The following is a 25,681-nucleotide window of genomic DNA, read 5'->3' as shown; positions in this document are numbered from 1 at the left end:
TCTTCTTTCTTCTTCTTTCTTCTCTTCTTCTTCTTCTTCTTCTTCCTTTCTTCTTTCTTCTTTCTTCTTCTTCTTTCTTCTTCTTCTCTTCTTCTTCTTCTTTTCTTCTTCTCTTTCTTTTCTTCTTTCTCTTCTTTCTCTTCCTTCTTCTTCTTCTTCTTCTTCTTTCTTCTTCTTCTTTCTCTTCTTCTTCTTCTTCTTTCTTCTTTCTTCTTCTTCTTCTTCTCTTTTCTTCTTCTTCTTCTTCTTCTCTTCTTCTTCTTTTCTTCTTCTCTTCTTCTTCTTCTTCTTCTTTTCTTTCTTCTTCTTCTTCTTCTTTCTTCTTCTCTTTCTTTCTTCTTCTTCTTCTTCTTCTTCTTCTTTTCTTCTTCTTTCTTCTTCTTCTTCTTCTTCTTCTTCTTCTTCTTCTTTTCTTCTTCTTCTTCTTCTTCTTCTTCTCTTCTTCTTCTTCTTCTCTTCTTCTTCTTCTTCTTCTCTTCTTTTCTTCTTCTTCTCCTCTCTCTCTTCTTCTTCTTCTCTCTTCTTCTTCTTCTTCTTCTTCTTCTTCTTCTTCTTCTTCTCTTCTTCTCTTCTTCTTCTCTTCTTCTTCTTCTTCTTCTTCTTCTCTTCTTCTCCTTCTCCATCCATTCTTCTTATTCTTCTTCTTCTTTTCTTCTTCTTCTTCTTCTCTTCTTCTCTTCTTCTTTCTTCTTCTTCTTCTTCTTCTTCTTCTTCTTCTTCTCTTCTTCTTCTTTTTCTTTCTTCTTCTTTCTTCTTCTTCTTCTTATTCTTCTCTTCTCTCATTCTTCTTCTTCTCTCTTCTTCTTCTCTCTTCTTCTTCTTCTTCTTTCTTCTTCTTCTTCTTCTTCTTCTTCTTCTTCTTCTTCTTCTTCTTCTTCTTCTCTTCTTCTTCTCTCTTCTTCTTCTTCTTCTTCTTCTTCTTATCTTCTCTCTTCTCCTCTTCTTCTTCTTTTCTTCTCTCTTCTTCTTCTTCTTCTTCCTTCTTCTTCTTCTTCTTCTTCTTCTTCTTCTTTCTTCTTCTTCTTCTTCTTCTTCTTCTTCTTCTTCTTATTCTTATTCTTATTCTTCTTCTTATTCTTATTCCTATTCTTCTTCTTCTTCTTCTTCTTCTTATTCTTCTTCTTCTTCTTCTTCTTATTCTTGTTGTTGTTGTTGTTCTTCTTCTTTTTCTAGAAGTAACATATATTGCCAGTTGGACTATGTGTTTATTTGCTCCTTGCCAAGGAAGAAATATATCATTTCTGTAAGGAAATGGCCAAAAGTATTTTTATCTTTTTTACTTGTTTAAATATATAATACGATGTTGAATTAAGCAAAGTCATATATGGAATTTAAACAAAATAAAATTCATTGTAATTGGATATGTCATTTTATTTGGCATCTTTTAAAGAAATCACCAACATGTTCTAATGATTTGTAATAAACATTAAATGTTTATTGCTCGCACAAATTATAAGATGCTACCACTTTCTAACATAGATTTTAAAATCGTGATGTTTAATGACATTGTATATAGTTTTGATGAGTGTTTATAATAATGTATTTAGGACATACATATGTAATCTCATTGTATATAGAAAATCCACATATACTTGTGGGGCTGTATTTTATATTGTCTTTTTACAATTGATCCAATTTTATTTCCATACTGTCTGGTGACCTGCCACTCAAAACTTTCATAATTCTCAATTATATCGGCTCAGACCACTCAGAGAAAGTGGTGGATCCATTGGATGGCTTCAGGGGTACAGCCTCTCAGGTCCATATCACTGATAGGTGGTCCAAGTTCGCACTCGTGAAGGATGTGGTCCATGTTTTGAGCCGTGTGTCCACATTGACATCGGCAGTCTGAAGAAAGTCCCCAATTTTGTAAGGTTGTTCGGTCTTCCCCACTTTAGACCTTGCCCGGTTCAGTGTCAACCAATCTTTCCTGGGGAGATTTACTCCGCTTGGCAGTTTTTGTTTGGGTTCCTGAATGGCATCATTTGGGCAGCAGTCCCATTCTTTCCATGAATGCACTCTGTATATGGCTGCAGGGTCTGGGTGGATGCCTTCAGTTGTCAGGAAGCTTGTTGTAAAAATAATTAATGCAGTTGTGAAATGATAAACACTTCTGCTAAAAGGAATACAGTTTTGTCCTTTCCAACGTTTTGAAATTATGATGTATTATAGAAGAAACCATATTTTTTGTGGTTTGATTAATTGGAGATGACACATTTTCATGTGACTGAATCCAAAGTTAGAGATTAAGTGAAAAGAGTGAAAGTTCATATCCTGAAATTACAAATGCAGTAGTAACGTAATGTGCACTTCTGCTAAAGATAAAATGAATTTGTCATTTTCAAAATGTTAAACTTTTTTCTCTCCTTTCTTTCACACTTTTCCATACCAGCCAAATTTACCCTAAACTGTTTTGAGAAAAAGGTTCACCAATATGATTTTGATATCCATTCACCTCATTTTGTATGTTATAATGATGATTGCCTAATTTATAACATAGAGATATCACCTATATCAAATTTCTAAACATTTTCTTTTTTTGGTGTTGTATAAATTTTATGACCAATCGTCCCCCTCCTCCTCCTCCTCCTCCTCCTCCTCCTCCTCCTCCTCCTCCTCCTCCTTGTTCTTCTTCTTCTTCTTTCTCTTCTTCTTCTTCTTCTTCTTCTTCTTCTTCTTCTTCTTCTTCTTCTTCTTCTTATTTTTCTTCTTCTTCTTCTTATTTTTCTTCTTCTTCTTCTTCTTCTTCTTCTTCTTCTTCTTCTTCTTCTTCTTCTTTCTTCTTCTTCTTCTTCTTCTTCTTCTTCTTTCTTCTTCTTCTTCTTCTCTTCTTCTTCTTCTTCTTCTTCTTCTTCTTCTCTTTCTTCTTCTTCTTCTTCTTCTTCTTCTTTTTCTTTTTTTTTTTCTTCTTCTTTACATTCTTCCCCATCTCTTCCTCTTCCATCCCTCTCCTCCTTTCCCTCCCTCATCTTATTCTTCTTCTTATTCTTCTTCCTTTTCCTCTTCTTCTGCTTTTCTTTCACCTTCTTCTGCTTCTCTTTCACTCTTCTTCTTCTCTTCTTCTTCTTCTTCTTCTTCTTCTTCTTCTTCTCTTCTCTTCTCCATCCCTCTTCTTCTTCTTCTTCTTCTTCTTCTTCTTCTTCTTCTTCTTCTTCTTCTTCTTCTTCTTCTTGTTCTTCTTCTTCTTCTTCTTCTTCTTCTTCTTCTTCTTCTTCTTCTTCTTCTTCGTCTTCTTCTTCTTCTTCTTCTTCTTCTTGTTCTTCTTCTTCTTCTTCTTGTTCTTCTTTTTCTTCTTCTTCTTCTTCTTGTTCTTCTTCTTCTTCTTCTTCTTCTTCTTCTTCTCTTTCTTCTCTTCTTCTTCTTCTTCTTCTTCTTCTTCTCTTCTTCTTCTTTCTTCTTTTCTTCTCTTCTCTTCTTCTTCTTCTTCTTCTTCTTCTTCTTTCTTCTTCTTCTTCTTCTTCTTCTTCTTCTTCTTCTTCTTCTTCTTCTTCCTTCTTCTTCTTCTTCTTCTTCTTCTTTCTTCTTCTTTCTTCTTCTTTTCTTCTTCTTCTTCTTCTTTTTCTTCTTGATCTTCTTCTTGATCTTCATCTTCTTCTTTAGTTTAGACATTAACATTTTGAATATTGCAAATATTGCTCTAGTCATATATTGTATTTATGAAAATTAAAATTATACTGCAGTTAGATGTGGCATTATGTTAGGCATCTTTTTTAAGAAATCACCACTATCAATATTTCGAACATTTCTTTTTCTGTCTTTTGTTATATTTTTTTGGCACCATCTAAATGGTTATTACACATAGAACTTATAGAATAACTGCCTCACTCTACATAAAATTTTAATTCGTGATATGTAAATATGTGTTTATAGACGTCTAATTGTGTTTGTGACAAATATGTTATCTCATTGATTTTTTTAGAGCTTAACTCCCGCAAACAAAAGAAAGATCTTTCTTTCGCCATAATTTTGTATCACTTGTGAATAAATTCAATTATCAGATTATTACATAAATTAGTTTAAATCAAATTCAACATCACTTCCTGGAGTAAAAGAACTCAATTTTAATTTATTCCCTAATTTGAAACGTGAATCGCCTTTGGAATCCAAATTAATTCCCGTTTCTGCAGGTTTTCCTGTATTTTGGTGAGAATAGTTTGCTTGCTATGTGTGGATCATATTACAATGTACTTTTTGCCAATTTGAATATGACTTAGCTACCCACTTATGGCTTGATAAACATAGGTATGGCTTTTTAAATAATAGCAAAATGAGGATTCTTATCCGGATCTTTATTGAATCTGTTGCAAAACTGTTGTAAAACCCTTAAAATAAAAAAAAACAATTATTGAATCTGAAGCTCTAGCTAAATGCAGCTACTGGACTCTGAGTTGTCGACTATGAATATGTTATAACTTTTCAACATTATATCTGTATTTATATTCCTTTTTTTTTTTTTTTTTGGTCATGTTATGACACAAATCGGTGACTTGTCAACTCAAAACATTAATAGATATAAAAATTTTGATGCCCTAAATAATAAATGAACAAAAAACAATTATTACCAAACATGTTGTATGAATTAAAAGTTGAATATTTTCTTGGCTGAAGCACTGGGGTATAAATACATTTTTATTCAACTAAAATTGAATACGTATTTCTCACCTAACCTCTGAAGACAAAATTAAAAAGAGAGGAAATAAAGCTAAGTACTGGTTTCCAATATTTTGATATGTCAATCTTATTACAAACCACTCTCTATTGAGATTTTATGGATTCAAAGGGATCCTATATTTGATCTTAATACATTTCTCCATACCAGCGTTGACATTTTAAAAGTCGTCTTGAGGAACATTTCTCAACTTTTTAATTTGCCTTCGTTTATTGTTGCCATTTTTTCATACTATTGATGTACATGAGTATGGATGCTGTATTAAAATTAAGAACTCAACATTGTTTTCTTAGATTTGAATTTAAAGATTCACGTGTTCAATTTTTCATTCTTGAATTCTTTAGGATGGGGAAAGGGGGGGGGGAGGAGAATTGTGCTTCTCCAGCTGTTGTGTTCCACGTCCGTTCTCATCTTTCCTATTTCTTTATTTTTCCCTGGATGGGGTCTTCTGACCTCCCATGGTGGAAAGAGAGGTCACTCACTGTGTCTTTTATCTCTTATCTCTTTCCCTTTCCATGTTGCTCTCTCATGGTTAACAGGTCACTTGCTGTGTCTTCTATCCCCCTATACATATTTTTTTATGAGTTGCTTTCTGTCTTTGTCTTGGAATGGGTTTACTTGGTTCTGTCCTGATCCTCTCCGGAATCCTTGGCTGAGAGGGAAATAGTCAAAAGTATGCAAGGGTTTTCATTGTAAATCCTCTCTCTTTTATGGACTGATCGTTACATTTTTGTGTTGAAAATATCTTTTACACATTTGAATGAGACTTTTAGGTACATTGATGGTATGCTTTTGGAATTTCTTGGATACTTTAAATTTTTTCACTATCCCATTTCTTTCCTTTTTTTTTATTACTGGCGCTGATATAACCTAAATGTTTTGCAAGCGCAATGAAACCCTTTTTCTGGATTGAGATTGCTTGGTGTTTTTTCCTGGTTATGTCCGAAATCTTTAGCTGGGAGGGAGACTGTCAAATGTATAGTACCCTTTTAAAGAGATATTTTATTCCATTGTTAATCATCCCACTGTTATTGTTGTGTGGTCCTATCATTAGTTTTGGATGGTTGGCTAGGTGGTCTTCAGATTGGAAGGCACAGGGTTCAATTCCTACTCTGAGCGGCGTATAGTTGAATCCTTAGAAAAGCTCTCTACTCACTTTCTCTCACCGTACTCAGGTGTACAATGAGTACATGGCTCTTAACAACGTTGTTTCTGTCCGAAATAATTGTATTAATGCCTAACCGGCGTTATATATCGTCCTACTTGTTGCTGTTGGCAAGGGACCCATTATAAAGCCCTTAGAGCGTGCTTAATGGATACTGCGCTGTTATAGTATAATAATATAGTGGTCAGAAGTAATTTTATTTTGTCGACCCCAGGAATGTCTTGGTGGATTTCGTTCCATGCCATGCATTAATCTTATGAGTAGCATTATGTGTATAGTAACATGCTATGATAGGGACACGATATTATGGTGTATACATCTACTGATAATTTGCATAAGACATCTTTTTTTCCTTTAATAATCATTGTGTTAACCAGTAAAACTCTGAAAAAACCATGAATTCAAAAATTTGGCCAGAAAACTGGTCCTTCAAATATCGATCGATTTAAATGAATTCTTTTGGCAAAGACTCTCAAACCTGGGACCTCACATGGGTCCTTTAAATCGATGAATATGTGAAGGAAGAGTTTTCTGGCTAAATTTTTAAAAGCATGTTTTACTAGAGGTAGAAAGTTAATTGGTTAACAAAATACCATAGGAACCATCAGTTCAACGAGCAAAATGTAACTATTACGATCAGAACAATCGTATTTATTTTTAGACATATCAGCTGGTAATCTGTGTGCTCAACTGTTTTAAAATAAATGAAGTAACAATACAATGCTGATTTGTATATTCAAATTATTCAATTTAAAAAATCAAATAACAACAGAAAGAAAAGAAGAAAAAAACACATTAAACGTTCAAAGCACGACATCTATTATATATATATATATATATATATATATATATATATATATATATATATATATATATATATATAATATATTTACATTATATATATATATATATACATATATATATATATATATATATATATATATGTGTGTGTGTGTGGTGTGTGTGTGTGTGTGTGTGTGTGTGTGTGGGTGGGAGTGTTTGTTGATTGTTGAATGTTGATATTTGCGCAATCTCCGAGCAAATGATTTGGGTTTAAAGTGAGTGGCTTAAACCATGGAACCAACTCGACGAGTGAGAACATTAAATTATAAGTCATGTGCTCGTACACTTCAACTTTATAAACCTCCATCTGAGATCCCACATCCTCTTCCCCCGCTTCCCCCATCATCCTTCCGCTTGTCCAACCGTCCCATCTCACGTCCTCAAGCATCCCTCTATTCACGCTGTGAGCAGCGATGGGAAAGAGGGACGTGCGTGTCAACCTTTCATCGGTGCTCTTCTAGTATGTGAGGGTGTGCTTTAAACAAATATGCAGTCATCTTTCACAGTGATATATTTTTTGTATTCACTCCTGTATTTACAATAATTTATTTTGATGTCATATTGGCAAGAAATAAGATATTGATTGTATTTTGAGAAAGTTAATATTTTGATTTATATGTGTGAATTTTTAGAACATCTCTATAATAGATTTATATCCTCGGCTGTGATTTCCATCTATACGTTTATTAATAAATTAATAAATGTGATTTAATTTTAGATAAATTTAGACTTATTTATTATTCAGTAACATTATATGACATGCGATAATATATTTAAGTTAAAGAACTTTTGGATTGTCTTAAAAACGAGACTAACATTTAGAATAAATATCCTTAAAAGTGTGTATGAAACAGTGCTCGACAGTACAGAAAGAAAGATACAAGAGCAAAAAAGTCTGCCTTGTTCTTTATCTTGCACCAGTACCTGCTTTCTAATTGTCACTTTAAAATTTAGAATACGTACTTGCGATCTAGATCCCTTAATTTTGAAGTGATAGAGAGAAATTGTGTGTGTGTGTGTGTGTGAGAGAGAGAGAGAGAGAGAGAGAGAGAGAGAGAGAGAGAGAGGGAGAGAGAGATGAGAGAGAGAGGGGGGGAGAGAGAGTGGAGAGGGAAAGAGAAGAAGGAGAAGCAGAAGAAGTAGAAGAAGAAGAAGAAGAAGAAGAAGAAGAAGAAGAAGAAGAAGAAGAAGAAGAAGAAGAAGAAGAAGAAGAAGAAGAGAGAGAGAGAGAGAGAGAGAGAGAGAGGGTGGGGGATTCTTATAATAGCATGTAACTTTGTTTGACGTCCCACAAAACAATGCAATATTGTTCATAATGCCCGCATTCAAAAAGAAGATGTTTTTCTCCGCTCATATAGACATCTAAGTCAGATAATCGAACATAACTTATCTCTTATAATAAATTCTAACAAAAGGGATAATAATAATTAAAGAAAAAGAACAATACTGCAACTATTAATTTTTATACTATAACTGCTACTACTACTACTACTACTACTACTACTACTACTACTACTACTACTACTACTACTATTACTACCCTTGCTGCACATACTAATACTATTACTACTACTACTACTACTACTACTACTACTACTACTACTACTACCACTACTACTACTACTACTACTACTACTACTACCACCACCACTACTACTACTACTACTACTACTACTACTACTACTACTACTATATTACTACTACTACTACTACTACTACTACTACTACTACTACTACTACTACTACTACTACTACTACGACTACTACTACGGGTTCTGCTAGAAGAAGGGTTCTCAATGTGATATTTTCAAATCAAGGGTAGTAGTAGAAGTAGTAGTAGTAGTGGAGTGTTAGTAGTAGTAGTAGTAGTAGTAGTAGTAGTAGTAGTAGTAGTAGTAGTAGTAGTAATAACATCCAGTATCCCTTTACTCTTACAGCTCTCTTTAAGGAAAGGTTTTATGTTGCATATATATCTTTGAGGAAAGGTTTTATGTTGCATATATATATATATATATATATATATATATATATATATATATGTGTGTGTGTGTGTGTGTGTGTGTGTGTGTGTATGTGAAAAATGATGTGTGCATACAGAAAAGAAACAATAATAAGACAAAAGCGCCAACAAGATTCCAGTTGCAACCATTGGAACATAGAGGATTGTGAGTGATTACTTGGGTCTTTTAGTGCTCCTTCTTTTGCGTATTTTGCCTGTTTTTATGTGCCTGTCTACCCTTATCCTGGAACGAGACTGAGTCGACTTCATTTTGTTTGGCTACAAGTTGGAATCCATTGCCTCCTCGGAGGCAGTCGAATGTGAATATTTGAGTAAATGCAACAGGTTACCTCTATGGATGAGAAGACTTGAAAATTAGAAATAATGTGAATGTGTTACTCTGGGGACCTTGTGTTGATGTCTCTTTAACTTTTTGAAGTGGGTGCCCTGGGACAGGACGCATGGGTAGGCTGCCTTTGAAATCTACATCTGTTCATTCCTTGACCTTAAATAATTTCCTTTGTCTTACTTATCAAATGCCTATGATACGAGATATTCCAGGCACCTATCTTTAATGCAAAATGCCACCTTCCTAATCCTAGGCCCAAATATTGAGCTTTTCTTTGGAGCTTTTTTATATAGAGCAAAATCCACTAAACGTGCCCAAGCGCTTTGCAATAGCAACATTTAACATTTAGGACAAGACAAGACGCCTGTAAGGTGATATTATACTTTTTTCGGGCAGAGACAACGCTGAGAACGGCCAGGTACTCATTTTACACCTGAGTACGGTGAGAGAATGTGAGTAAAGAGCCTTTTCCAAGGACTCAACTATGCGCCGAGCGAGACTCGAACCCAGGACCTTCTGATCCGAAAGCGAGTGTTATACCGCAAGACCACATAGCCGCACACACACATATACCCTAAATGGTATCGCAACGATGGAGGGGGGCAACTGACAGCTCTTAGGATCTTGAAGGTACTGAATTCTGGATCTTTCAAATTATTCGTTTGTCTTGTGTACCACCTTTCTCTTCCTAGACGCGGGAATGACTAAACGTATTGCAAACTTCGAAAACCTTAAAATCTGAAAAATTATCACCCTGTATCTTATTTGCCTTTTCTTTCTAAAATCCTGGAAAAGGTAGTACGAAAGCAGCTAAAGAATCATCTAAATACAAATAATCTTATCGAACCTTTTCAGTCAGTTAGCCGTGAGCACTGAAACCGCTCTTTTGAAGATATTGAATGATCTGCTGACAGACTGATAGCAAGTAATAATGGTGCGATATCTATCATTACGTTGTTTGATCTATTGGCGGCATTCGACACAATAGACCATGCAATCTTATGTGATAGTCTTTATGCTGATTTTTGCATTTCTGGCACTGCTGTATCGTGGTTTACTGGGTGGGGTTCCTGACCTCCCATAGTGGGCAGGGAGGTACATACTGTGTCTTCTATCCCCTTATATCTGTTTTCCAACATGCTTTCTGTCTTTGTCTTGGAATGAGATTATTTGGTTTTGTCCTGGCCCTGGCTGGGAGGGAAACAGTCAAATGCATAGATATTGTTTTGGGAGATGATATTTTTTTCCTTGTAAATCATCTCTCTATTATGTATTATTATATTTGTTATTTTTGAATGTATCATGTTAGCATTTGAGTGTATTCCTCTTTTTTGGATTTTGCGTTTGTGTCTGGATGAGACTTATAGGTGATCTCAAACTAAGTACATTGGTGGTATGCTCTTGGAATCTAGATCTGATCCCTATTTGTTCCCAGTTCCCCTTTGTCTTACTTATTCTTGGGTGCTTTAATTGTAATTCTAGAACGTTTTACTATCCCATTTCTTCCTTTTTACTGGCGCTGATATAACCTAAATGTGTTGCAAGTGCCGTAAAACCCTTAAAAACAAAACAAAAACAAAAACATAAAAAACATATCGTGGTTTAATTCATACCTCACCAATAGGTCCCAGGCAGTGAGTGTAATTAATTGGGAAAGTTTCTGATGATTTCTTTATATAATATGGCATACCTCAAGGATCGGTTTTTGGTCCTATCTCTTATACCCTATATACTTTACCATTAAGCAATGTAATATAATCCCATTCTGTTAGCTATCACATTTATGCTGACGATACGCAGCTATATAAAGCTGCCTCTCCCCGTGATCTCTCCTCTTTTGTCTGTGATTTAGAAAACTGTTGACTCCATCAAAAGTTGGATACTAGAAAATAAGCTATTGTTAAATGATAAAACTGAAGTTGTTTTGATTGGAACTCAGCAAAAAATAAAATCTACCCACTTATCAAATCCTACACTAACCATAACTGATTGTGATGTATTTCTATTTATGAAAAGACTAATAAATTGGGTCTCGTTCTGGACGGTTCTTTGTCTATGGATCCGCACATAAACAATAATGTGAAAATCGTGTATTATGATCTCCGTAGAATATCAAGATGAGGTCATGTTTACTTTTCAACACCTTGAAGATAATTGTCTCTGCTTTGATCTTGCCATGCCTCGACAACTGCAATTCACTGCTCGCTGGTCTCCCCAATGACAAAATAAACTCCAGAGAGTGCAGAATTGTGCGGCTCGGTTAGTCTTGGGAAAATCTTATTACGATGGTACACAGGGCGGACATGCTTCGAACTATCCACTAGCCAGGGCTAGAATTTAATTTGTAAAAATAGCCCTTGTCTGCTTTGGTGTATTAGAGTCTTCTGTCCCCCTCTATATTCAACACTAACTCCAGCTCTACGCATCCCTGAAAAATCTTAGATCCGACGACTTTAAATTGTTAGCATATCCTAAAACTAAACTTAAATACTTTGGTGATAGGTCTCTTATGAAATTCGGAATGATCTACCTCAGTCTGTAAGATTTTCGAGTTATATAGAGATGTTTTTTAAAGCGCCTAAAAAAAATATTTTTACTAAATACTTACTTGATTGAATTTTTAAATGTATTTTATGTGACTTACTTATTGATATATCTTTATTTTTTAAAAAAATGTGTTGCCTTTTTCATGATTTTCACAGGTTTTTGAGCTCTATCTATAAATATTTTTTTAAAGCCTATATCTTTTCACTAAATATTTTATTGAAATTTTAAATGTATTTTATGTAACTTATTTATTGATTTTTGATGACTTTTTCTTACATGATATTGGTTTATTTGGTCTTGCAGTATTATTGTATCCTGGGTAAACAATGTATTGTTTTTTGTTTGTTTTTAAGCGCCTTGAGGTTTCAACGAAATGCGCCATAGAAATATGCTTATTATTAAACTAAAACTAACTTTTAGGTTGACGACGACATCCAATTTATTTTTTATGAAAACACAGCCTTGATCTTGCAACCACTGGTTTCTTATTATGATTCGAAGATGATTTATTTGCGGTATCAATTACAATTGAAATGAATTGCATGAATTATTATGGAATGTAAAGTAGGGGAAAGTCGTTGATTTTCTGCGATTTGATATCACGAAACACAGAATCTTTATGAGATCAAAATTCAAGATTAGTTTGTCTGTGTTCGTATTACGTCATCAATCCATTTCCGGTACGATGCTACATTGACGAAAACTCCCGGATATCCAGTCGTTTGGCAGCCGTATACTCCCCAGCTTGTAACGCCAGTGAGATAATGATAACCTTTACGTCTGCAAATAAGTGGCCCTCCAGAATCTCCCTGAAAAATAAAATAAAAAGTGTCTCAGTTGGGTATTTATCTTTTCCGTCTCAGTTTAATTAGAGAGCGGCGTGGGCTGCCTGGAGACTGAGATCGTGAAAATACTAACGAACGAGTGACAATGGAGACGTTTCGGATGGAAACAATACAGACAATGGACGTTTCGGGTGCAAACCCTTCGTCAGCACAACAATAAACAAATAAACGTTGAAATTAAATATGTAAAATGAGTATAAATTAGTAGGCTCTGTACTCGGTGGTGGGTAGAGTGTTAATGACGCATTAGCGTGGAGTGGGTTTGTGAGTAGAGTCCCAAGGGTGTGATAGAAATGATAAGGGCAGTCGGACGGGAACACTATTGAAAATAATGGAAGTTAAAAGACATAATAGAAACGTCATAGTAGATAGAAGTAGTAGTAATAGAATAAAGAGTATTATTATAAGTGGTGGTGTAAATGTTGCTTCTTGAAGCTCGAATAAATATAAATAAATAACAATGTGAAATTGCATGTAAGCTTCAATTTAATATACGAAAACAGATAAAATGGACGTTTCGGGTTTCCCCTTTATCAACAAAACAGGATGAATGAAACACTATAGACGAATGAGATAATGTGGTAGTAGCGTTGTTAAGATAAATAAACAAAAACATCGATGGGGCAGGAAATAGTGTGCTCCTTTGTAAAGAAGGGCGAATTAGAATAGAACAATAGATAATAATAAAAGGTGTGAAATTAATTAAGTCAAAAGAGGGGAGGCGCGGAGGAACTGTGTAATGCAGTATAGAAAGTGAAATAAAATAAAGTGTAGACTATTGATGGAAAATAAATACAACGGCATTGGAAATAAATACAAAATATAAGGGAGTACTTTTAGTAGCAGTAGTAGCATTAGTAGTAGTAGTAGTAGTAGTAGTAGTAGTAGTAGTAGTAGTAGTAGTAGTAGTAGTAGCATTAGTAGTAGCATTAGTAGTAGTAGTAGTAGTAGTAGTAGTAGTAGTAGTAGTAGTAATAGTCGTAGTAGTAGTAGTAGTATAGTAGTAGTAGTAGTAGTAGTAGTAGTAGTAGTAGTAGTAGCAGTAGTAGTAGTAGTAGTAGTAGTAGTAGTAGTAGTAGTAGCAGCAGTAGTAGTAGTAGTAGTAGTAGTAGTAGTAGTAGTAGTAGTAGTAGTAGTAGTAGCAGTAGTAGTCATTGTAGTAACGATACTGGGATGTGTAGTTTAAGGAAAAGACGATGGATGGCCGGGGGAGTCGGGGGGGGGGGGGGGGGGGGGGGGGGAAGGGGGGGATAAAGGTGGTATAATATTTAAATGAGAGGTCCAGTCTCGAGTTCATGCCATGAGGTTACAATGTGTTCAGTTTAAGTATCAGTTCTGCCTCTCTGTATTTCCTATGTTGTTTAGTGGTGTGACAGAACTGAAAGGACGGATGTCATGCAATCCTTGATGACTGAACCCATTGAAGTGGTGAGCGACATGTTTGTCCTTGTCGTTTTCATTAGACTCAGATGTTGTCCAAACCTGTCGCTTAATCTCTTGCCAGTTTCTCCCACGTATGTCTTGTGGCAAGGTTTGCAGATTATAGCGTAAATAAGATTATCCGTGCAGGTGAAGGCGTATCGGATGTCCCACATTTTATCGGGAATTTGATGGATTTTTCCACGAATAAGTGTGGGCATGTCCTGAATCTGCAACGTCCACCTCCGTCTTACGTTGGTTGCCAGACATAACCATTGTCAAGCGGCTCCTAAGTTGTATGTCCCTCAAATTGCGGTCTCGTCTGTAGGCGATTAAAGGCGGTTTGTTGAATACATCCCTCGTTTCTACATGCTCCTGGGGTCTGACGAATCTGACGGTAGTTAGTTTTTAAAATTTCGATGACTTCCTTTATGTATGGATGATTAGTGATGACTAGGATATGTCTGTCTGTTTTGCTGTTACTGTTGTCAGCTGGTTTCATGGCAGCCTCCCTAGAGATGTATTGGCTTTTGTGGACTAAAACAAGTTGATAAAAAACCCCATTAAAAACAAAACAAAAACAACAATAACTTACATTGCACGCGCCGCTGTCTCCAGTACCTACACACATGTGTGAGTTTAGAATTCGCTTCCATCCCCACCTCGCTGAACATTCACTGTTCTTCCATATATTGACCTCCAGTTCTTTCAGTTCAGTTACAGTGCCCTCTGAAAAATGAACAAATATCACATAATCAGTGTCGGCACAAAATCAATATTTGTGAGGACCTGCTCAAGTGCAGTACACATTGCTAACAAACTCTAAAGAAGAAAAAAAAAATAAAACAAGGAAAACAATATTTCAAAACAACCAACCAAACAAACAACAATAAAATACAACAAAAGGCGAAATAAACCACAAAAAATAACAACGAAAATACAACACAAAAACAGAAAAAGTACTCATAAAAACGACCCCCCCCCCCCCCCCCAACAAACAAACAAAAACAGAAAAAAACAACAACAACCCCCCGCCCCCAATAACAAACCAACCAAACCAAAAGTAAATCTCTCGACTACTTTGTTAATAACTATAAAATTCTCATTTTTTGGCGTTAATCATATATTATTAGAAGATTATACAACTCAGTATAATGGTGCTTCTAATATTAATTGCAGTACAAATGACGAACCATCAACAAGAGCGGGTATCAGTCAGTCAAATCATAAGAATGTCTGACTTACGACATTACCATCTTCTATTTTGAATAAATTCATTTTGAATTAAAATTCAATTCAAATTTGATATTAAGAAGTCCCCATAAATAATTAAAAACCAAAATAGGAGAAATATGATTATAGTGTATCTGAAAGTTTTGTTGTTAATTATTGTGCATGTGTTTTTGTATGTGTGTGTGTGTGTTCCTTCTTTATTTAAAACAAACAAATAATTAAATAATAATAATAATTGTAATAGTAATAATAATACGAAGTGGTTATTTGTACTACCACTACAAATAGCGAAAACTACCGCTTTTCACTATTTGTACTCCCAGAACTCTTATGTGTTTAAAGTTGCAAACCACCGCTCCTTTACCTATTTGTAGCTACTCCCAGCACTCTTATGCGTTTAAAGTTGTATTTGTGAGCTTTCAAGGACCAGCCGACCAGCCTCCACTTTTCGCGGTCTTTCTTTGAGAAGTGTGAAGCAAAAAAAAAAAAAGGCCCTCTCGGTAAACGAGACATTCTCATCTTTTCTCCAATTTGAAAACATTCGAAAATGAGAATAATGTACTTTTTATTAAAAAGTCAACAAAGAAGGTAAGTAAACTAGATACGACAATTATTTTCCTTAATTAAGTGGCAACTCATTTCTCGTCATTCTCACTCTAACTCTATCAACTAAGAGGGTTGAACTTGAATCTGAACATGCTCCTTCTTCTCTTCTTCTTCTTCTTCTTCTTCTTCTTCTTCTTATTCTTCTTCTACTAATAACTACAACTAGATAGGTACTACTCCTCTCCTGAATGATCGGAACCGTTTAAGAAGCTAAATTACGGGTTCCACCGGCGCAGCTCTCTAGACTTCCAGTCCCACAGTGCCCAGTATGGGCGGGAGACCTTACCCCCGATGTTCCTCGAGCCTCGAGGTAGTTTCAATTTATAATTGTTTTAGCTTTTGAACTGTGGATCTTTTGTCAAACGTTTTATTTTCATTTTTCAAATTTAGTAGCACTTTAAAGGCCTGCGTTAGGTATCGCTCTGCTGTACTGTAACCGTAAGAGCGTAAGAATAAGAACATGGTAAAAGTACCGTAAAAGTATGCTGATGAAAATGATATTGACAATGAAATTATAATAAGAAGAACAATAGAACTTATAAACAAATCAATAAAGAAGCTTTAAAAAATGAAATTTAAAAGAAGTAAGAAAAGACTGCCTCAAGAAGTGAAAAAAATTGTCCCTGTTGTTGAGATGTGAAGTGGACATGTTTAATAATCGTGTCTGTTAAGAATTAGAAGAAATGAAAGATGCCACTTTTTATTTTAAATGTAGATTGCACATTAGCAGAACACTAAAAAAAAAGTAAAGAAAGAAAATCCAATGTGGCAACTTGGTTGCTAGTGAAAAATCGTAAGGTCCTGGGTTTGAGCCTCACTCGGCGCATAGTTGAGTCCTTTGAAAAGGCTCTTTACTCGCATTCTCTCATCGTACCCGTTGTAAAGCGCTTTGAGCACGTATAGTGGATATTAAGCTGTATAAAAGCTCAATTTTTTTTACCGAACCATTTTTTATAACTAAAATTGACTACAGATCCCCCCCCCCCCCCCCCGCTTCTTTTTTATTATTTTTTTTTTACAATAATAATTTGTAAAACAAAACCAAAACAAAAATTGAGTGATATTCAATAAAATGTCAAATCCAATTTTTTGGTCCAATGAACTTAAAATGGATTAGAAACGCCAAGCTGGTAACTGTAATACATTTTTCCCCAAACTATTTTCTGTATATTGCAGTTCTATCCGTATAAAATGTTATATTTTTAGTAATTACGCAAATTCTATTTTTAGTAAGAGTACAAATAAGCTCTGACGTTATTCGTAGTGGTAGTACAAATAAGCGTAGCCATAATAATAATAATAATAATAATAATAATAATAATAATAATAATAATAATAATAATAATAATAATAATAATAATAATAATAATAATAATAATAATAAGATGATAATGAAGATGATGATGATGATGATGATGATGATGATGATGATGATGATGATGATGATGATGATGATGATGATGATGATGGTGATGATGATGATGATGATGGTGATACACTCTGATCCCCATTTTTGCTCGCAATTTGATAATTTAATGATGCCAATTAATTCATGAAATAATAAGGAACAAAAAAAAAAACCTTTGGCTTCTCCCCATCCCATGATCCAGCATCTGTCCCAATGAGACCTGTTCCATTCCATGGGTGGAAGGCAAGCATGCCGAATGTGGAATCCTGTGACGTCAGCAGGGTGTTGAAGCCTCAACATGGCGATATCATTTGGGTAGTTATCCCCATTGACAAAGGATGGATGCTAAATCAGAATAATACAAAGCAAAAAAACATGTAAGGGGTCGAGGGTAAAATGAAAAGATTCTCACACCATCTCACTAAATTATCAAGAGTTTTATGAATTAAAAACGACAAACAAGTTTAATATCTAGTTGTTTTAACACGGCATTAAGTGAAATAAATAATTTGCGACAAATTTATGATCTGAGCTCAACATCTCGATCCTTTTTTAAAAACAAAAATAGTGTTGGGCTCAAAATAGTTCGGTACAGCCAATGTTAAATATTTGCCAACGAGCACAGAATTTCTGGCAAATTAAACAAAACAAAAAAGAAGCTGTTTTTAAAAAAATTATATAGAGTAACATGCAAACCTTTCTTAAATCAAGGGTAATTCTACCACCAATTGAGTTACATGATTATTTATAAAATCTGCTAGGGCATAATGATCGGTCATTTGATGTCGAGAATTACCACTTGGCCGGCCTGTTCGTAACTACCTTTATCTCTAGCTCCACTAGTCGTGAAAAAAGATCAAGAAAAGCAAAATATATTGCATTTCTATAATAATAATAATAATAAATAATAATAATAATAATAATAATAATAATAATAATAATAATAATAAAATAATAATAATAATAATAATAATAATAATAATATAATAATAATAATAATAATAATAATAATAATAATAAATAATAATAATAATAATAATAAAATATAATAATAATAATAAATAATAATAATAATAATATAATAATAATAATAATAATAATAATAATAATAATAATAATAATATAATAATAATAATAATAATAATAATAATAATATAATAATAGCAATAATAGTAATAATAACAATAATAATAATAGTAATAATAATAATAATAATAATAATAATGATAATAATAATAATAATAATAATAATAATAATAATATAATAATAATAATAATAATAATAATAATAATAATAATAATAATAATAATAATAATAATAACTACGCCCTTTCTCAACGGCACCATTAGATCCCGTAGCCTGGACATTCATGAAGGAATATAGAAAATCCATCAAAGGATGTCTGATGTCAACAGGAATCATTCATGATGTACAAGTGAGCAAATTGAGGTTTAATAATCTTGCACAAGGAAGAAAAAAAAAGGAAGTGCCCGAGGGGGACTCGAACCCGGGACTTTCCGGACCACAGTGCAATGCCATAACACGCGGCCACTTCACCCCCGATGAAAATGATGATTATGATGATGATAATAATAATAATAATAATGGTAGTGATAATAATAATAATAATAATAATAATAATAATAATAATAATAATAATAATAATAATAATAATAATAATAATAATAATGATGATGATGCTGATGATGCTGATGGTGATAATAATAATTATAATGATAATAATAATAATAATAATAATAATAATAATAAATAATAATAATAATAATAATAATAATAATAATAATAATAATAATAATAATAATATAATAATAATAATAATAATAATAATAATAATAACAATACCATAATAAAGATAATGATAACAATAATGAGAATAATAATTATAATAATGAGAATAACAATAATAATAATAATAATAATAATAATAATAATAATAATAATAATAATAATAATAATAATAATAATAATAATAATAATAATAATAATAATAATAATAATAATAATAATTGTTATCTGATGGTTTTTACAGGGTGTTTAAATGCCAATCGGCCTATTTAATCCTAAAGTATTATCTTTGTTCTATAATTATTAATAACGGGACATTTGAAATCATATGACTTATTATTTACCAGTAAAATATGCTTTTTGAAACAGTGAACACGGTAAACGCGTAAACACGTTTAGATTTCCTATACAGTTATATATGCCACCATAACGTATTAATCTAGGATGGTATACACGCTTAACACTGAATTTATATTTAAAAATACGAGACTTGGCTAAGTGTATGCGTTTTATCCAAGGAACTAATAACATCATCTCTGGTTTTCTTCAGGATCATAATTTATTAAATCTAAGAAAACTAAAATTTCACATTTCTTGTAATTTAACCTTAAAATCCAATTTTGGCGTCTAGCCTCACTTTAAATGAGGTTTTGATGAGATGGTTCATATAATATTGTAATTGGGAGACCGTTGGGTGGTGGTTATGGTACCTTTACGATGTGATCAACTTTGGCTTGGAACTTGACATTTCCAAATATAACCATCCAGTCTGCGGCATGACTTAAATCTGGTCTATTAAAAGAATAAAACAATATTTAACAGATAAGATTTCTAAAATCGTCTCGACAGTTTTGATGAGGTGTTACATAGATACCACACAACGTACACACACGTACAAACACACACACACACACACCAACACACATGTATGTATGTATGTTATGCATGTATATATATATATATATATATATATATAGAGAGAGAGAGAGAGAGAGAGAGAGAGAGAGAGAGAGAGAGAGAGAGAGAGGGGGGCAGAGAAGAAGTGACGTCACAGATTCTACTCTTTGAAAGTGTTTATGTAACCAGTCCTATGGATGACTAATAATTACTTAATTGACGACCAGCATATACGTTATCACTCCGAAACCAGGAGATCAGTTACTCAATGTATATATATCCAGTCCTCCGGAAGAGTGGTTTTACACCTCCAATGAGATTGGAACCAGTTTTTTGACATCATACTTTTGTTCCCTATTAGTACTGCTTAAGGTAATGCGGAACTTGTTGTTATTGTTGATGTTGTTGTCGTCGTTGTTGTTGCGTTGTTACGGATGATGATGTTACTGATGATCGTGATGATAATCATAATGATGGTAGTGGTAGAGATGGCAGTGAAAGAGTCAGTGGTGGTGGCATTGATAGTGATAATGATGATAGTGATGATGATGATGATGATGATGATGATGATGATGATGATGATGACGACGATAATGATGATGATTGTCATGACCACGATAATTATCATCATAGACTGGAGGGGGACGGAACTGAAGGGGGAGGGGCAATTGACTGCAACAATTTGTTGATTGAGATCTGGATGGCTTGTGTCTCGCTCCAACTTGGTAACAAAAACCATCTGTGTAAAGTCAAAGTTGTGAATGTAAATATTGCCTAAACGGGAACAGATAGCATGCACATTCGAACCATAAATTGGCCTTGACGCATGAAGGGTTAACGAAAGAATGGAGACAATAGACATTATTGTAGTCACGTATTTCAAACAAGACAGAAATAGACAGGCCAAATTTAGCCGGACATTGACAACGACAAACATGGACCTGTTGGCTTGGAAGTGTTGTTGGTTGTTTTACCACAAAAATAAACTGGGAAGGGGACCACGTGACACTGATTGTTTTCGAGAGATGGTTCAAGCAGATGTGACCTATCCGTCCGAAGCGATATTAAGTCAACAAAGATAGTGTCGATAACATTGGACATGAAGAGGAAAAATATGAACCTGGCATTGGTGTAGCTAAAATTATGAAAAAAGATGCAATGGTCTTTATAACTTGCCAATACCTTCGATAGTTTTTGAGATATGGTTAGTCAAAGGTACAAAAACATTATTTTGATTAAATCAATTTAAAGTTAAAACAACATAATTTAATGTAATCAACATAAAAATAACAGAATCATCAACATGAAATCGTTTGAAAAGAAGTATTAAATAATGCGCACAACAGCCAAAAATATTGATATCAAACACGCCAACCTTTATATGTTAAATCATAACTCAAATTAAATGGGGAAAATGCGTTTATTTGTTTTTGGTCAAATTTTACGCATTTTTCAAAGCAATATCTGTTCTACTTACACATTAAAAATATTTTATAATATAAAGCCACAACGTACACAATAATACTTTTGGTTAAACTATCGTATTGTAAAGAATGTCAGAATGGCATTTTTACCTTTATAACCCTCTGGCTCGAAACAATGTTCAGTGACATTTAATTTGGTATGTTTTCCCAGGTCAGCACACATTTATAGGAGTGGTAGAAAAAAAAATATGAAAATCTTACTCTGCCATGCAATGTGCTGCTGTGACCAGCCATCTTGGATGGATCAGGGTGGCTCCACACATGTGTCGATTTAGCCAGGTGAGTTGTAGAGACACAACCCAAGGCCATTTGTCTCGTTTGACTGGAAGACCTCCTACGATTAATGGAGCTGCGGACACCCCGCATTCTGTGTGAAATTGGGAGAGATTTGAAAGAAGATTACAATTTATCGCTGAAAAGTTGGACATTTAGAATTTTGAACGTCCTTTGAACCCGTCATGTCCAAAAGGAATGTATTTTCATTTCATTCTATTTTTTTCCAGATTTATTTGAAAATTTGTTAGGAAATAGGATAACGACCTATTGGTATGAAATCATCATCATCATCATCATCATCATCATCATCATCATCATCATCATCATCATCATCATCATCATCATCATCATCATCATCACTGTTGAGATGGAAATTCAACAGGTATTTTCTACACTTTACGACGAAAGCAGCAATCTGTTTAAATTTGTGGACAATGAATTATTTCCCCTTACGCGTATGACAATTCACACATAGAGGAAAAAAAAAGGATATCTGAGGGAAATGAACCTGGGACTATGGGAGATGTATACCAGTGGGAATTGAAGCCGGGCTATGGGAGGTGGGCACCAGAGGAGAGGGAACCTGAGACTAAAGGAGGTGGGCACAAATCATGAATTAACCTGGGACTACAAGAGGTGGAGAGTGAAGCCTGGAATATGGGAGGTGGATACCAGTGGCGGACAAACACAGCAGGTTACTTATTTTTTCCGAAACCGTCCGAATTTATGGCCAGTGGGCAGTAGTGGTGAGTTAACCAGGGAATCAGGGAAGTGGACACCAGTGGGGAGTGAACCCATAATGGTACTTTTCTGAAACCTCCCGTAGTCCCAGGTTCATTCTCTACTGTTATCCACTTCCCATATCCCTGGTTCATTCTCCACCTCCCATATTCCTAACTTCGGTCCCCACAGGTGTCCACTTCCCAAAGTCCCAGGTTCACTCCTCAATTGTTTTGACCTCATTTAGTCTCGGATTCACTTTCCACGTGCTATCTCTTCCTTAGCCTTGAGTTCATTCTCCATTGGTGTCCACCTCTCACAGTCCCAGGTTCAATCACCGTTTATGTATATCACCTATAGTCCTGTGTTCATTCCCAATTGGTACCCACCTGCCCTAACCCCAGGTTCATTCCCCATGGGTGCCCACCTCCCATAGTCATAGCTTCACTCACCACTGGTGTCCAACTCCCATATTACCGGCTTCACTATCCACTCGTAGTCCCAGGTTCATTCCCCATTAGTGCCCACCTCCTATAGTCTCAGGTTCACTCCCGACTGCTTCCCACTTCCCTTAACTTTGGTCTGTTTCGGCGGGTTTTGTAATAAAGAAACACCCCTCACCCCCATAGTCCCAGGTTCACTCCCACCGGAGTACACTTCCCTGAGTTCCTGGTACACTCCTCACTGCTGCCCACTTCCCATAACTTTGTCGGGTTTCGTCGGGTTTCGTAAAAAAAACAACAACACCGTAGTTTATTGATATTGGGGCTAGAACCCCCCCCCCCCCCCCCAACCTTTCTGATTCAATTAGGCTCAAACCAGGTTCATTTGCGTAGATCTATCAGTCGAGCAAAGGATTCCCAATCATTTTTTTTTATTATAGGGTTTTAGAGGTTCAAGGAAAACAATAAATGTTGCATTTTTATAATAATAATAATAATAATAATAATAATAATAATAATAATAATAATAATAATAATAATAATAATAATAATAAGAATAATAATAATAATAATAATAATAATAATAATGATAATAATAATGGTGACTTACCTGGTACGAAAACCTTCGAGATTGGTGTTGAAGTCTGTGATATATTTGTTGTTGTTTCTAAAATCTTCGTTGTTGCCCCCGTGGACAGACTCATCCACCATTTTGTGACTGTGGATTCTGTTGTAGTTATATATAATTTAACCTCAGATTCATCAAATATATTACCACTGCTTATCTCATTTATTCGCGTTGTTAAATCATTGAAATAACGTGGTGATGAGATTAAATTTTGACTTGGAAATTTTGATCTAACCCTCGCAGAGGAAATAACTCTGTATTTTCGTCTCTTTCGTTTTCTCAATTTTTTCGTTGGTTTTGATGTATCTGTTGTGTAACTAGTAAGGGTAGTTGGAGCTAACGTCGTATATGGTTTCTTTTGTTTGATGGTACGATGTGCATACTTGTATCTATGATTATTTTGCTTACTTCTTTGACGTCTCCTTGAGAAATTCACATCATAATCGGTATATGTTTCATTATAAACATTTTTGTCATTATTTTCATGTTGAAGTGAGGCGGCGTTTTTCTTTATCAGCTGAATTACATATCCACGCCTTGTAAATATTTTTCTTTTCAGAAATCTATCTTTGAATCGATTTGTACTGCGGTAACCAAGTCTCTGTCTTCTGAATGAAAAATGATTTTGCTTTCGGAATTGACTTTGATGTTGTACAGGTTGAGCGGTTGTCTGTGGTGGTGTTCTATGCGAGCCACCTGATGTCAATGAAACGGATGCTTGTTCAAAATTAGGTTCAATTTGTTCACTTATTTTGGATTGTTCTCTTTCATTATCAGAATAAAAACCGCTATGATGCATATTTACATTTCTGATTGTTTCTGTGGTTTTAGTCATACAATCGTCCCATCTTGAATTGGGAGGAACACAATTAGTGACACGATTTGACCATACAAATGTTTTGGGACATGTCAGAACCGCATCTACACGATTCCTGGAGCAAACAAAAAACCTGGAGCAATTTCTGGCATCTCGAATCCATTGTGTTTGGTAATACCCAATACATAGAGTGCGTGATCGATAAGAATCAAGGAGAAGTTTATTTCTGATAGAAGAGTTGCGTTTTATTATATTCATCTGATTGAACCTAAACGCTACCTTAACAATGTGGTGACGATCATACACTCCAAGACTATCGCCATTTCGAATGTTTGTGGTTAAAACCTCAAGACCCTTTGGAAGATTCTCCGTTTGTCGTGCATTACTTAGTCGTTTTAAATATATTGGTTTTGAAAACGTATCATGTTTGAGTCTACTTATGTCTTTGATATTCTTTGACCCAGGTGAATGATTATTCCTAATTGTCACATGGTAATTATCATAATCACCATCACCAAAATTGAAATTAGACTTGTGTGATACATGGCGATATCTCAATTTATTATTATGCGATTGGGCATGCGACGAAAATAGAATTGTGCTTGCTATCACGATTAGACCAATAATAGATCCATGGGTTAACAATTTACGTATAGATCTAAAAACACATGATAGTATGGGTATTGTTTTCACATTTGGACAGAGCACATAACATATTGATTTGGCCGGTAGGTTATTAAAGTCTCGGAAAACATTTACATTTATTGCTTCTCTTTCCATCACCGAATCCAGTCGAATCACGATCACAGAACAACTAAATCATGTATACTCTCGTGGCGTATTCGAGCATTACGCACATAAATTGATAAAGTTGGCAAATGAGTCCTAAAATTTCTGACACTTCAATTCAATTTGACGCGATTGACAACGAATGCAAAAGTATTCGAAAAATAAATATCAGTAATCTTGAGCGTTGTTTATTCTTGATTAAACTTGCAACTCTCGTCCCATATTAAAACAGAGACTGTACTGAGTGAACACGATCTTAGCTTTCATCAAAACGTATTGACTTGTAGACTTGGTGTATATTTTCTATATTCAATACTGACCCGAAAGAAATTCATAATTAGCACTCTTATCCCATTTGTCTGAATCTCCGTGTGCTTAGAGGTCGTCAGACTAAAAACTCTTTTCTTTTCTTTACCTTCTGCTTTTTAGAGGAATTTGCAAATGGCCTTAGGGTGTTTGCACGTTGGCCTTGGCAAACTTAAACAAAGTTGCTGTATACAAACTGTCAGGCACCAGGTAACTCTAATCTCACGCCATTTTAAAATGGTTTTTAAACCTCAACTTAAATCCCGGAAGAGAGAGAGAGAGAGAGAGAGAGAGAGAGAGAGGGGGGGGGGAGAGGGAGGATAATAGCAATCCCGCTATCCTTATAGAATGATTGGTATCAATAATAATGATAATATGATAATAAATAAATGATGCTATGGTATGCTAGAAAAAAAAAAGGATTATGATAT

General features: G+C 34.5%; 1 protein-coding gene across 1 annotated transcript; it reads right to left on the bottom strand.

Moving 5' to 3' along the window:
- Positions 1-12,066: 12,066 nt before the first annotated feature.
- Positions 12,067-25,319, bottom strand: LOC144963742 (uncharacterized). Its single transcript, XM_078897690.1, has 6 exons — positions 23,321-25,319; positions 21,473-21,638; positions 19,601-19,682; positions 17,257-17,428; positions 14,432-14,565; positions 12,067-12,381 (listed from the first exon to the last, which is right to left on the bottom strand). The coding sequence occupies exons 1-6, from the start codon at positions 24,933-24,935 to the stop codon at positions 12,211-12,213; spliced, it is 2,340 nt and encodes a 779-aa protein (XP_078753816.1). The 5' UTR covers positions 24,936-25,319; the 3' UTR covers positions 12,067-12,210.
- Between the last annotated feature and the right edge of the window lie 362 nt (positions 25,320-25,681).

Source organism: Berghia stephanieae, chromosome 2 (assembly GCF_034508935.2).
Source record: "Berghia stephanieae isolate SIO BIC M18660-M18661 chromosome 2, UCSD_Bste_1.3, whole genome shotgun sequence".
Classification (NCBI taxonomy): Eukaryota; Metazoa; Mollusca; class Gastropoda; order Nudibranchia; family Aeolidiidae; genus Berghia; species Berghia stephanieae.
Note: the sequence above shows the minus strand (reverse complement) of the source record. Positions and strands in the feature narration are given on the sequence as shown.